This window comes from Sorex araneus, chromosome 6 (assembly GCF_027595985.1).
Source record: "Sorex araneus isolate mSorAra2 chromosome 6, mSorAra2.pri, whole genome shotgun sequence".
Classification (NCBI taxonomy): domain Eukaryota; kingdom Metazoa; phylum Chordata; class Mammalia; order Eulipotyphla; family Soricidae; genus Sorex; species Sorex araneus.
This window is the reverse complement of record NC_073307.1, coordinates 56,201,549-56,215,829: the sequence shown is the minus strand read 5'-3', so window position 1 is coordinate 56,215,829 and position 14,281 is coordinate 56,201,549. Positions and strand designations below refer to the sequence as shown.

The following is a 14,281-nucleotide window of genomic DNA, read 5'->3' as shown; positions in this document are numbered from 1 at the left end:
CAGTTTATCATCTCATTTTCCAATTTTATTTGATTTATTTTTTGGTTTGGGGGTCATACCCAATGATGCTCAGGGGTGACTCCTGGCTCTGCGCTCAGGGCTCCCTCCTGGTTCTACACTCAGGGCTGTCCTGGCTCTGTGCTCAGGGTCTACTCCTGTTGGGCTCTGGGGATGCTATGGCATTACAGGGATCAAACTTCAAGACAAGTGCCTTTCCCTCTGTACTCATATCTCCAGAATGGATGAATGGAGAAAAACTTTGTTCCATACTCTAAATACACTCTCAACATGTTATACATGATTTAGAACTTGTCATTTATTTATTTGGATTTGGGGTGACACCTGGGAGTGCTCAGGGCTCTGCTCTCAGGGCTCTGGGGACCCTGTGGGGTACCAGGGATCAAGATCAGCTCAGCTACATGCAAGGCAATATACACAGAATTTTGAGGCCACACATGAGCTTACTCCTGGCTCTGTGCTCAGGCATCACTCCTGGCAGTGCCCAGGGACCGTATAGGGTGCAGAAGATACTGGGGGCAGCTGCAATGTCCTCCCCGATGTATCATGTTTATAGTAGTATTACTTCTCCCCTCCCTGTTCTCTGTGGGTGATAATATGATGCACAGACATCAACACACACTTGCACATTTGGGGGTGGGGGTGAGGGTTCTGCTGCTGGCTCCTGTGCTCGTTCTGTGTATGTGTGTGTGTGTGTGTGTGTGTGTGTGTGTGTGTGTGTGTTGGAGAGGGGGTCACACCCTTTGCTTGGGCACATCTTAATCTAATGCACACCTTCACTTGAAAAAAATCCAGTGTCTATCAAGCTTCATTTAGAAATTTCATCCACTTTATCATGCATCTGCTGTACATTCCAACAAAGGGTGCATGGACTTTATCCAAGAATGTTTTGGTTTGGTTTGGTTCTGGGTTTGAGGCCACACCTGGTGATGCTCAGGGCTGACTCCTGGCACTGCCTTCAGGAATTACTCCTTGTGGGACTCTGGGGACCATATGGGGTGCTGGGGAGCAAAGCCAGGTTGGCTGCATGCAAGGCAAAACACCTTAAGCTCTGTACTATAACTCTGGCCTTTGTTACTTATTTTATTTCATTTTTAATGGAAGTAAACTTCTAGAATAACTCTCATTTGTAGAAGCAAAAGAAAACTTCAGGCCCATGCACCAGTGCTAAAGCCGGGAGGTGTGTAAAGACTGGAACTGCCAGTAAATTGCTCGGCACATGCCCGGTGCAGTCCTGCTGGCTGAGTCTGCGAGGTGCCATGTCACTGGACACAGCCACAGAATGATCTGGCCTGGCTCAGGGATCACGTTCCTGGACAGAGCACTTGTACACCTTCCTCCTTGCAGGCAGCCACGCCCTTCCGTGCTCACACCAGGCCTCCATGGGGCTGGGGATCTTGGGAACTTTCTATCATGCCCCAGGAACTGTATTACCGGCTTATCGATCAGTGGTGCCTATCAGGATTCACACTGGACCTGACTGTGCGTGGCAAGCGTCTTGCTCCCTTACTATCTCTTCTACCTCATTTTGAAAGGGGGGAAGAGAGTATGTGTTTGGGGTGGGGGGCATCTCTCTAAAGCACTGTGGGAAGTTCCCTGTTCTATCTTTCTCCCCCTTACACACAGGCCCTGGGTGGTCTTCACCTGGAACTAACCTCCGGGAAGGGTTTTCCTTTCCCCAGGGCAGAGGCCGTGGGCCCAGCAATGCCCCATTGAGCTCTGAGAATCTCTTGCCGAGACCCTCCCGTTTAAGCTTCCCATGTTCCGGCCTTATTTCTCCTGCCATCTGGAGGAGCCTGCTCGGTGACCACCTTTGTTCTGGAGTTTGACCCTGCCCGGGAGGCCCAAAACTTCTTCGATGTTTCCAAACTTAGTGGGTTCTTTAGGGAAAAAAAATCATTCAATACCATGCCACCTATGCCAGGCCCTCACCCTGCCTACTCCAGAAATCTACTGTCTTTATGTGAAGAGGTAGAAAGTGTCTCTGCAGGCCCCTTCCACACCCCCATCATCCAGGCAGTACCCCACTCTGACAGACACTGGTCTAGTGGCTTTATGTGCAGGTTAGGGACTAGATGAGGGACAAGATTAGGGACCAGGGCTAGAGCATCAGGTTAGGGACTAGGGTTAGGGACCATCTTAGTGACCAGTTTAGAGTATCAGATTAGGGACCAGGTGAGGGAATCAGGTTAGGGACCAGGGTTAGGGACTAGGATTAGAGTATTAGGTTCGTGCACTACGTCAGTATAGCAGGTTAATGCTCTAAGGAGAGGCACCTTTGCCTTTAAGATGTTTCAACCCAGGAAGGAAATTTTAAGAGTCTTTTTTTAATGTGTTCTATGGCTCTTTCTAGATACTTGGCATCTGAACCTCCTTTGACCTTGAGCCATTTGGAAGAAAAGAGCAAAGCCTTGTCTCTAAGACATAAAACATCCAAATAGTTCTGGCCAGAATTTATTACTGCTGCTTTAGTAACTGAAACATAGTTTTCATTAGAACATTCCTCTCTTATCCAGGGGATATTTTACTCACAGGAAATGCTTGGCACATGGGTCTGGGGGCTTGCTCTTTGTCGGGATTTAGCACTGCGTGCAAATGACATCCTTTAGACTGAGTGTGCCATGGAGTCCTATGTCCTTTGTCACTCTGCCATTAGCCCTGCCCAGACATGTGTGTGCTCAATTGGCCCCAGCTCCTGCCCTCAGCCCAGTGGCCGGGCCAAAAGAGCGAAACAGAAACTTTGCACTCTGGACCATCAATCACACAGATGCCATAACTGGCTGCTCAGAACATTCTGGGCTTATTCGTCCAAAGTAGACACTTGCTCCACACACCTCTGTGTCTCTGTTGGTTTTGTGACGTGCCCCCCCCCCACTTTGCCTCTTGCAGAGAGTCCCAAATAGAACTGGACACCCCATGATGCCTAGAGGCAGGGGGCGCCCCCTGGGTGTGTTATCACGGTGAGGATTTGAGAATCTTTCAAGAATAGAACTTTGGATAAAACTCAGCTTTTCTGCACCCCGGTCCTTAAACCCAGTGCATTTCAGAGAATTCGAAGAAACGTGATCCCTGGTCAGAAGCCGGGCTTTTCAAGTCCTTTAAAGAAATCCCTTTGAATTTGTTAAGGCAGCTACCTCCTCTTAGGAAAATATTTACAGAACAGTCTTCAAAACAGAGCGGGTGCGAGGAGTGGAACTCCACCCCATCCTGTGACCGAGGGGCCCTCCTGAGGCATGAAAACATGGGTTACTGCTTGTTCTCCAGTTGGCGTGGTCTAACGGAGTTTTCCTTATCCTTTTTTTTTTATTTATAGTTTGGGTCTTTGGGTCCTATTTGGTGATACTCAGGACTGACTCCGGCCCTCTGTGCTCTGGGATAACTTCTGATGGGGTCAGAGACTCACTGCAGTGCAGGCATGGGAATAGGGTTGGTTGTGTGCCAGGCTAGTGCCCTGCTCTCTGAACTATATCTATGGCCTCTGTTTCCTTATTGTTGCCCCTGCAGTGGTTTTTCTGGATTTTAAGAAGCTTCAATTTACTGCATGCGTGGGGCCTGAGTTGGATCCTTGGCACCAGTTGGGCAGGACAAGGCAGGACCCAGCATAAGCACTGCTGGGCCAAGTATTGCAGGGAGTGGCTCCCAGGCTCTGGGGCCAAGTGGGAGAAGCTCAGAATAAAATGCTGCAAAGACACACAGGGGGTGGGCAAGCCCCAAGGGAGGAGGGGAGGGGAGCGGAGTGGGCTAGGTGCTCCGGAGGGGAGGCGGTTGGCTTCTCTGGGTACAGACAGGGTGCTCTCTGCTTATCCCTGTGCTTCAGGGACATCTCCAGGCCCTTGGGGACTACAGTTCCTGCCCTGCCAAAGCCTGCCCCCGTTACCCCCAAGACAGACACTGTCCTGTCTGTGCTGCAGGAGGCTCAGCTCTGGGAAGCCCCATGCTCTTCCCTGGGAATCCGGCCCAGGTCACCGAGGAGGAAGACTGGAGAAAGTTAAGGTCTGGCCTTCAACGAAGCAGAAGGAGGTTCAAGGCGGTCCTCATCCATCAGGCGTCAGCTCTGACAGTCTCCCCTCAGGGAAGAGGGGAGCCAGCAGGCACTGCAGGGCCTTGAGGGCCCTTGTCAGCCTTAGCTCAGAGCCAGGCCACAGTTACGAAGGACCAGCAGCTTCAGAGATTGCCCAGCCGTGAAGGTCTGGCTTGAAGGAAGAACCCACAAAGTGTTTGTGTATCTGCTTTGCATGTGGGAGCCTCGGGTTCTCTCCCCAGCACCGCAGGGTCCCATGAACACCACCTGAGCCACAGAAATAGCTCATTGTGAGAAGATTTGAGTCTGATCCTTGGAATCCACAGAGGGCCCCTGGAGCGTGGCTGGGTGTAGACCCCAATAGAGAAAAGTCCTTTTGTAGGATGACTAAAGTCTACTTGTCTAAGAATGGGAGAGAAATCCAGAGAAGAAAAGAAGAAAACCCACAATAGTTTTTCTGTTCAACTTCTCTTTTATTGGGAGGTGGGAGAGAGGTGCGACACTTGATGTGCTCAGGAGTGCCCCCTGCTGGTGCTCGGGGACTGTATGTGGTGTCAGGGATCCAGCTGTGTCAGCAAGAGGCCAGGAAGGGCTTCAAGCAATGCAGTAGCTCTCTAATCTCAAAGTCAAGTTTTATGTTTGGTTTGAGGTGCTGTTGTTGTTTTTTTGTTGGGGGTGGGGGGGAGGTGTGCATCCAGCCTTGCTCAGGGCCTCCTGGTTCAGAGCTTGGGGGACCCGGTTGGCGCTAGGGATGGAACCTGTGTCAGCCACGTGAAAGCCACGTGCCTTAAGTCCTCTGCGTGTCTCTGGCTTCCTTCTCCTTTTTAGTACACTTTATATCCTGAAAGTTTTCTCTGTCCTGAAAATTCAAAGAGGCTTTGAATGAACCCCATGACTTGCTCTTCAATCCAAGCCTGTGTTTCATGTTTGCCCGTGAACACGCACCTCCCATGTTTTCCTCTCTGTCTCTCTGCTTACATAAGCTTCTTCCACTCGGGAGATGCCCGTGTTCTCTCTTGAACACACATTTCTCTGTTTCTCTCCCCTTGTATTTTTCTAAATAAGTGTCCTTGCTGCTTTTGTGCTGTTTGTTGGGGGGAGGGGAGGGGTTAGGCAGTCACCCCTGATGGTAGGATTGGTGTTGTAACGTTGAATGCCTGAGACAACTATACTAGTAAACAATTTTGTAAGTCATGGTCTTTAAATGTCTCAAGCATTTAAACAAATACTATCTTGTTTCAGTTATACAAAAATTTAAATAATGGGGCCAGAGCAATAGTACAGCAGGTAGGGCATTTGCCTTGCATGCCGTTGACCCGGGTTCAATCCTCAGCACCATATTTGGTCCCCTGAGCCCAGCCAGGGGTGATCCCTGAATGCAGAACCCTCAGCACTGCCCTAAAGTGGCCCACAAACAAACAAACAAGTTTTAATTAAACTTAAATGAGCCCCCACGTCGGCCCTGCGGGTCTGGCTGACGCTACTCTCTGTGCAGGGAGGAGAAGCAGTATGTGGACCGGTTCTGGAAGGAGATCCACGTGGGCGACTTCGTGTACCTGCACTGTAACGAAATCATCCCCGCCGACATCCTGCTGCTGGCCTCCAGTGACCCCAACGGGCTCTGCCACATCGAGACGGCCAACCTGGACGGGGAGAGCAATCTCAAGAGGCGCCGGGTGGTCCGCGGCTTCTCCAAGCCTGTAAGTGGCCCCCGCGCCCCAGAACCCCGGCGCCCTAGACTTCTGCTTGCCCCAGATTCCGGCTTGCCTCAGGACCCCCTGCGCATGCCCCAGACTTACTGCTTGCCCCAGAACCCCCGCGTGCCCCAGGTCTCCCGCGTGTTCCAGGATCCCCTGCGCGCCCTCCAGGATCCCCTGCGCCCCAGACTCCTCGCGCGCCCCAGACTCCCGCGGGCCCCAGGATCCCCTGCGCCCCAGACACCCCACACCCCAGACTCCCGCGTGCTCGAGGCCCCCGCACGTTCCAGGCATGCCCCCGTGATCCCCAGGAACCCCGCGCACCCCAGGACCCCTCCCTGCGCACCCCACGTCCCCTTCCTGTGCTCCCCAGCGTCCACCCCACCACACGCCTCACGTCCCCCGCACTAGGCCTTGTTGAAACGGATGTTTGAAGTCCGACGGTGATACCCTTAAACATGCTCCCGCCCAGTCCATGGCCCACGAGGTGTTGGAGGTGCTGGAGGTGGGACCCTCGGGCAGCTGGGGACCCTCAGTGGAGCCATGCCGGCCAGCGGCCGCCAGGGACTGGGGGCAGGGAGCCGCCCTCTGCGTGGGAACCAGAGGTCACTCTGCAAGCGGCCACCACTGATTGGTGGGAGGGGCCAGGCTTGTCCGTGTCGTGCGGGGCCCTCCTGACCCTGAGCCCTAAGCCAGGAAAGCACCAAGGGCAGCTGCCACCGCCCTGCCCGCCCCGGTTCCCTCGGCAGCCCGCCTGCGCCTCCTAGCGACGAGGTGGAGAGCAGCAGCCGCTCCTTGCGTGAGGAGGAAGGTCTGGTTTGCCTGGGAGGACAGGGAGGAGGGGAGCTCAGTGTGCGCGCGCATGTATGTGCACGTGCGTGCATGCGCCTTTCGTTGTGCATCTGTGTACGTGTGTGCGCGCGTGTGCGCACGTCTGCGTGTGTGCGGGCGTGTGTGTGCATGTGTGTGCTCACGTGCATGTTTATGAACATGTGCATATGAGCTGCGCATGTGTGTATGTGCGTGTGTACATATGCACACATGTGAATGTGTGTGCGCTCGTGTTCATGCGTGTGCGCATGTGCGCTGCAGCTCTATTGTTCACACACAGGAATCAGCACCCTCAGACTAGAGGATCCCCCTCTCCCTCTCCGTCTGGGAGAGGCCCCCAGTGTCATGCCCCCGTGGTCTGCTGAGTGGCTGTCGGAATGCCCACTGCACAGATCCAGAAAGTGGAGGGGCTTTAGGGATGGACTCAGCACTGAAAGTGCCACAGAGTTGCACTAGAGGCTCAGTGGCCAGGGACTGTGTTGATCCAGGAGGGTGTTTGTGTTGCACACAGCCACCCCAGGTTCAATCCCCGACACCTATATGGTCCCCTGAGTCCACCAGGAGTGATCCCTGAGCACAGATCTAGGAATTAGCCTGAGCTCCGCCGGGTATGGCCCCAAGCAACAAAATTAAGTGGTTGGGTGACCAGGGGGATTGTATAGTGCATAGGGAACTTGCCTTGCACACAGCTGGCCCGGGTTCAGTCCCCCACACCCCATAAGGTCCTCCAAGCACCACCAGGAGTAATTCCATGAGTCAGGAGTAAGCCCTGAGCACCACTGGGTGTCGCTCAACCTATCCTCAAATAAATAATGTCAGACAAAGGGGAATACTGTGGGGCTTAGCAGGAAGCTGGTATGCCCAGGCCTGAGGATATGTGGCCCCAAGCCCCAGCACCATCTGGCCCCTAGAAAAGGAAAGTTAGTATTGGGACCTCAAAACTGATGTCCTGGGGGCAGTGACACGGGCGGGAAGTTAAGACTATTTCCGTGCACATTGTAATGTGCATTTTTGAATGTGTATCTGAGGATGTTTGCGTGTGTGTGTGTGTGTGACTGTGTAGTCTGTATGTGTGTGTCTGTGTGTCTCTGTGTGAGCATGTGGGTACTGTGGGACTTTGGGGACTGTGGGGACTGTGGGTCTGTGGGGACTGTGGGTCTGTGGGGACTGTGGGTCTGTAGGGACTGTGGGAACTGTGGGTCTGTGGGGTCTGTGGGGACTGTGGGGACTGTGGGGACTGTGGAACTGTGGGAACTGTGGGTCTTTGGGGACTGTGGGGCTCTGGGACTGTGAGGACTGTGGGACTGTGGAGACTGTGGGGCTGTGGGGACTGTGGGACTGTGGGGACTGTGGGAACTGTGGGGCTCTGGGGCTCTGGGACAGTGGGGACTGTGAGACTGGGTCTGTGGGGACTTTGGAGCTCTGGGGCTATGGGGACTGTGGGGCTGTGGGAACTGTGGGGACTGTGGGGACTTGGGGCTGTATGAACTGTGGGGACTATGGGACAGTGGGGACTGTGGGGATTGTGGATCACAGTTTGCATGATCCCAGTGCTCAGATCAGAGTAGTCTTTCTTAACTCTAGTAGGGTCCTAATCCAGTTGTTACTCTTTGGATCATGACAGAATTTGTTCGTGACTATGCTCTTAACTTATAGTTAAGTATTATGGCACTTGGTCTGGTCCTTTTCGATGCCAGAGTAGCTCACAGCTTGCCCTGGGTCCATTCAGTCCCTCATTGGAACCCTGCTTTTGGGGTGCTAGGAACTAAGGTGTTGGCAACTGCTAAAGGTGAGAATGCAGATGCCCAGGAGTGAATATTATTCGGAGTCAATTAACTCCCAAGTTACAAAAGCATAGCATTAACTGTCTACATGTGTCTACACAAAAAGGACATTGCTCTGAAGTAACTATGCAAAAGGAGATATGGGAAGCAGAAGAGCAATATTTACAAACTCAGAGATTTCTGAGGAATTTGACTTTACAGGTCACAGGTACTTCTTAGGGGAAATGAGTGATTAATAGGTAGAGAAAGCAGAGCACAGAGAAGTTAAAGATAAACTCAGAGGAATGGGAGTGCTTCGGGAGCTTTGTGATAGGTATTGCACATGGGGTATTAGTACCAGCAGTGCTGGCAGTGGACTGCAGTGATGGAGGTAAGACCCTGGTTCCCTCCCCAGCATCGAATGGGGTCATTGATCCCTACCAGGAGTAATGCCTGAGCACAGAGCAACGGGTAAGCCCTGAGTACCACCACGGTGCCTCCCAACCAAACCAAACCAACAGGAAACCAGATAATTAATTTCGTAAGTTGAGGTCGAATTGGCGATGACCAACAGGGGTGAGAGGACGCCCTCTCCACCTGCAAAGACTCCATGCAGTTCTATTTCATCTCTGCCCAAACTTCTCTGCCCAGGTCTCACAGCTCCTCATGCCTGCAGTGCCGACAGCAGGTTGAAAAGAATTTCCCGGGGGCCAGGAGCTAGCTCAAGGGTCCAGGCATGCATAGGGCCCCACTTAGAAAAAAGGATTCAGGGGCTAGAGCCATAGTACAGTAGGGACAGCACCTTGCTTTGCCCAAAGCCAACCTGGGTTCCATCCTCAGCACCCTAAAGGGGCCCCCGAGTCTGCTAGGAGTGATCCCTGAGTGCACAGGCAGAAGTAAGCCTTGAGCAAAGCCAGGTATGGCCCAAACACCAAAAAAGAAAAGAAAAGTTCCAAACACGTAGGAGACAAAAGGTCTTTGGTTGCTCTCAACACATGCCCCTAAAGTAACAGAGATCGTCACGGGAAAACCAGAGGAGGACAAGGCAGCATTGGTGGGAGGGCTTCTGTGCCACACTCCTTGCTCTGGGGTTGTTATTCTTTAATTAAATCAGCTACATGCTCTACAGTGGGATTGCAGGAGGAGGAGAGATTCGTCACCTCACTGGCGAGCCCTGACAGTTGTGTGGGTGTGCTAATTGGATGGGTCGATATCTAGTCTTTACAGAAAGATTCGTGGATTCCTCCCAAGGTCTGCTCACTACACTTCTCATTCACGAAGCTTCATACACTGGGGTGTTTTTGTTCTCAGGTTCAACCATCACATACTTTCCGCGGAGGATATTAACTCTGGAACAAGAAGGAATATTAGAAAGGAAATTACTCAGGAACACAGTGATTCTGTTCAGAACCAAAATTTTCATTCCAGCCAGGGTAGATATTTACAGGCATTTGGTAAGACAGGCTGTGATTTGGGACATTTACTGTAGCAATTTTTTTTTTGCTTCCTGGCAATATAAATTTGGCTGTAGAATAGGATCTTCTGTTTAGAATCCTGGTGACTTGCTTTTACTTTATGACCAGTCTCTCGAACCCCTGCCTTTGGAGGTAAGCCCTGAAATGCTGACGAGAACAGTTAGTAGGTGTGAAGCTGGTTGTATTTAGCGACTCAGACATCTTTCTCCACAAAGATCTTCTTACCTGTGAGGAAACTTGGAAGTTCTTTATTTGTAGTTTACTTCATCGTCTTTGTGAGGTTGGGAGTTGCTGTGTTTTGTTCTAGGAAAAACAGGCAACGAAAACAAGAAGAGACTTTAGTTCTATTATTGTGGTGAAAGCCATGTGACTTGCTCTTTTGCACTTTTCTATAAAAACTAAAGAAAGGGTTGGGAGGGGGGACATTGAGTCAAATTCCAATGCTTCCCAAATGTGGTTGGATTGCATAAAGAATTACAACGGGTTTTTAAAGAAACTTTGGTACATCTATACAATGTAATACTACATAGCTGTTAGAAAAGATGAAGTAATTAACTTTGCATATAAGTGGATCAACATGGAAAGTATCATGCTAAGTGAAATGAGCCAGAAAGAGAGGGACACGCATAGAAAGATTGCACTCATCTGTGGAATATAAAGTAACAGAGTAGGAGACTAACACCCAAGAATAGTAGTATATAATGCCAGGAGGTTGGCTCCATAGCTCGGAAGCGGGCCTCACATGTTGGTGGAAAGTCATCCCAGACAGAGAAGGGAACACTAAGTAAAATGTGATTGGAGATCCTGCACAAGGAGGGAGACACATGCTGAAAGTAGACCAGAGACTGAACATGATGGTCACTCAATACCTCTGTTGCAAACCACAACACCCAAAAGGAGAGAGAGAGAACAAATTGGAATGCCCTGCCACAGAGGTAGGGTGGGGTGGGGGGATGGGATCAGGGGGTGGGAGGGATATTGGGTTCATTGGTGGTGGAGAATGGACACTGGTGGAGAGATGGGCTCCCAAACACTGCATGAGGGAAAAACAAGCACAAAAAGGTGTGAATCTGTAAGTGTACCCTCACAGTGACTCACTAAAAAAAAATAATTTTTTTAAAATTTTATTTTTTTTGTTATTTATTTATTTATTTTTATATTTTATTTTATTTTATTTTTAATTTTTTATTGAGTCACCATGTGGAAAGTTACAAAGTTTTCAGGTTTAAATCTCAGTTATACAATGCTCGAATACCCATCCCTTCACCAGTGCTCATATTCCACCACCAAGAATCCCAGTATAGCTCCACCCCGCCCCCCCACACCCCTAACCCCCCCACGCCCCAAGCCCCCCACCCATACCCCCCCGCCTGTGTAACTAATAAATTTCACTTTACTTTCACTTTGATTGCATACAATATTTCAACAAAACTCACTATTATTGTTTGGAGAGTCTCTCCCCTAAAGTCAGACCTGCTGAAAAGGAAGCATTAGATAATTTGTTTTCCATTGCTGAGGATGAAGAGGTATGAGGTCGAGTGACCACACTTAGCGGCCTCTCAGTTTTGGATTTCTGTAATTTAGTATTTTAGTAACTAAGTCCAGAGAGATATCTGCCAGAAGTTGCATCGTTGCCAACTTGTACTTCTCAGTTCCATTATATTCCACATATGAGTGCAATATTTCTATGTCTGTCTCTTTCTTTCTGACTCATTTCACTCAACATGATACTTTCCATGTTGATCCATTTATATGCAAATTTCATGACTTCATGTTTTCTCACAGCTACATAGTATTCCATTGTGTAGATGTACCAGAGTTTCTTTAACCAGTCATCTGTTTTGGGGCACTCTGGTTTTTTCCAGATTCTGGCTATTGTAAACAGTGCTGCAATGGACATAGAAATACATATGCCATCTTTACTATACTGTTTTGCCTCTCCGGGATATATTCCCAGGAGTGGTATTGCTGGGTCAAATGGAAGCTCAATTTCTAATATTTTGAGAATCGTCCATATTGTTTTCCAAAAGGGCTGAACCAGTCGGCATTTCCCAATTTTTTTTTAAATTTAAAAAAAAAATTTTTAAATTTTTTAAAAAAAGAACTGCAACGAGTTTGAGGCTGTGGGTGTGTTTGTCTGTGCTTTGCAGGAGTAGGAATTTCCTTTTTATTTTGGATTCTGGGGCCGCACCTCACAATGCTTAGGCGTGTCTCCTGGCTCTAGTGACCATGCCATGCTGAGGATGAAGCCTGAGGACTTCCGCATGCAATGCACCTCTTTAGCCCATCAAACCTCTCCTGCCCTGGAGCAGGAATTTCTTGACCTGTAGGAAAAGCTGGGCTGTGGGACACGCGTCTCCTTGACTACCAGAAACTTGTCAATGCTGGATGTGGGTGTGTGCATTCCTGTAATGCGAGAGTGTGTGTGGAGTATATGTGTGTGTGTGTGTGTGTGTGTGTGTGTGTGTATTTATCAATGTTCATGTGGGTGGAAGTGAGTACAAGTGGATATAAGAGGAAGAGGAAAATGTGTGTGAGCATGCAGAAGTATGGAGTTGTGTGCAAGATTGAGAGGGAATGAAGAGACTGGCAGAATGTCCAGAAAATAGGAACCTGATCATCAGGAATCTGGCACCAATGTGGGAAACCGCCTAGGCAGGCTCCCATGTGATGAGAATACCTTGAAAGGGCCTTCAACAGACATTGTTTGTCTCAAGGCCAAAATCCAGGTGCCACTGGGCCTGGTTTCCTTTAAGGCTTGTTTCCCTTCCTAGTAGACATTGCATCGTCCTTGTTCTGTCACTGGCCCAGAGGGACCATTGTGTGTGTGTGTGTGTGTGTGTGTGTGTGTGTGTGTGTGTGTGTGTGTGCCCGCCCATGTCCACATTTCCTCTGTTGATGAGGACACCGTTAGCAGTTGTATCGGGGCTTCTCCTGGGAACCTTATTGGAATGTCCCAATCTCCTTAGAAATCCTGTGTCCAAATATAGTCACATTCTGAATTTCTAGGCCTTACAGCTTAGACCATGAATCCTGGGGCTAGGAAGGAGAGGGATGCCCAGTCAAGCCCGTAACAGTCCCTAAGAATCCCTCCAGTTAAAAAGGATGAAACTCCTCCAGCTCCTCCCCAGGTCCAGAAGACATGATAAACCATGGGCACGCCCTGGGTGCAAGATGGCATAGAATGTTCTGGATACATCTCCCAAGTCCTGGAGACAGAATGTGCTTCCATTTCTGAGCTGTGCACAGTACATTTTTTTTCTTAAAGAGAAAGAATAATAAACAGAGACCAAGTATTTTAAGTCTCCTGCCTGGTTGGCCAAGAATAATGCTGTGTTGTTCTGAGACTCAGACCTTCCATGGCCCTCCCACGGAAGGCCTTCGCTGTGGATTTCTGTGCTGGGAAGCTTCCAGGGGATCCCCAGGCCCTTCCAACAGATACTCAGAAACAGGCCCAAATAGTTCAAGGACAGATAAGGTTTGTGACACCAAACTTAAAGGAGAGCTTATGGGGTTTTTTGTGGGGGTGGTTTGGGCCACACCCAGTGGTGTTCAAGGCTTACTCCTGTCTCTGCACTCAAGGATCACTCCTGGCGATGTTCAGGGGACCATATGGGATGCCAGAGATTGAACCCTGGTTGGCCGCATACAAGACAACTGCCTTACCCACTGCACTATCTTTCTGGCCTCTTGAGCTGCTTTAATTATATGGTGGTTTGGTTTTATTTAGTTTAGGAGACATGCCCAGTCATGCTCATGTTCCCCAGTGGTGACGTGCTGGGAATACCCCAGGGAAAATGCTCTACTACTGACCCACATCCCCTTGCTCCAAAACAGCCATTTAAAGTGGGATCTTTATTTTATTTTTTTAATGGGTGGGAAGGGCTGCAGTGATAGTACAGTGGATAGGGCATTTGCCTTATATGCAGCCAACCTGGGTTGGCTCGCGCCACATGTGGTCCCCTTAGTACTTCCAGTATTGATCACTGAGCATAGAGCCAGGAGAAATCCCCGTGCACAATCCAAAAAATGAAGAAAATAAGTGCATTTTTTTTTCAAATCACACCTGGTGGCACTCAGGGATTTCTCCCAGTGGTCTCCTCAGGGGAACATGGGGAGTGCGGATTGAACCCAGATCTTCTGCACACACAGCACGTGCTCTCATGTGGCGAGCCTTCGCTCTTGTCTCTGAAATGGAATTTACAAATTTGTATTTATTTTTCATTGAATCATCCTGAGATACATAGTTACGAAGTTGCTCATGATTCGGTTTCAGTCATAGAATGATCCACTACGCATCCCTTCACCAGTGTACATTTGCCACCATCAATGTCCCCATTAAAATAATATTTTCATTTCAGTTGTTGAACTGAGCCTACTCTAATCTAGTGAGTTCTCCTTTCCATGTGTACAACACACAGGAAAGCAGCAAACCTCAAATTTGAATTGTCGCCTTGACTGCTAGATTCTGGGCCA

The 14,281-nt window shown here is 49.7% G+C and overlaps 1 protein-coding gene across 3 annotated transcripts in view; it reads left to right on the top strand.

The window, feature by feature from the left end:
- ATP10A (ATPase phospholipid transporting 10A (putative)) overlaps positions 1-14,281 on the top strand; it is a 74,785-nt gene that overhangs the window by 27,821 nt on the left and 32,683 nt on the right. For all 3 annotated transcript variants that reach the window (XR_008630755.1, XM_055143050.1, XM_004617498.2), the window contains exon 2: positions 5,535-5,739. Coding sequence is in view for 2 of the 3 variants with exons in the window: in XM_055143050.1 (XP_054999025.1) it covers positions 5,535-5,739 (205 nt within the window). In the remaining variant the exon portion in view is untranslated. The remainder of the gene's footprint in view (positions 1-5,534; positions 5,740-14,281) is intronic.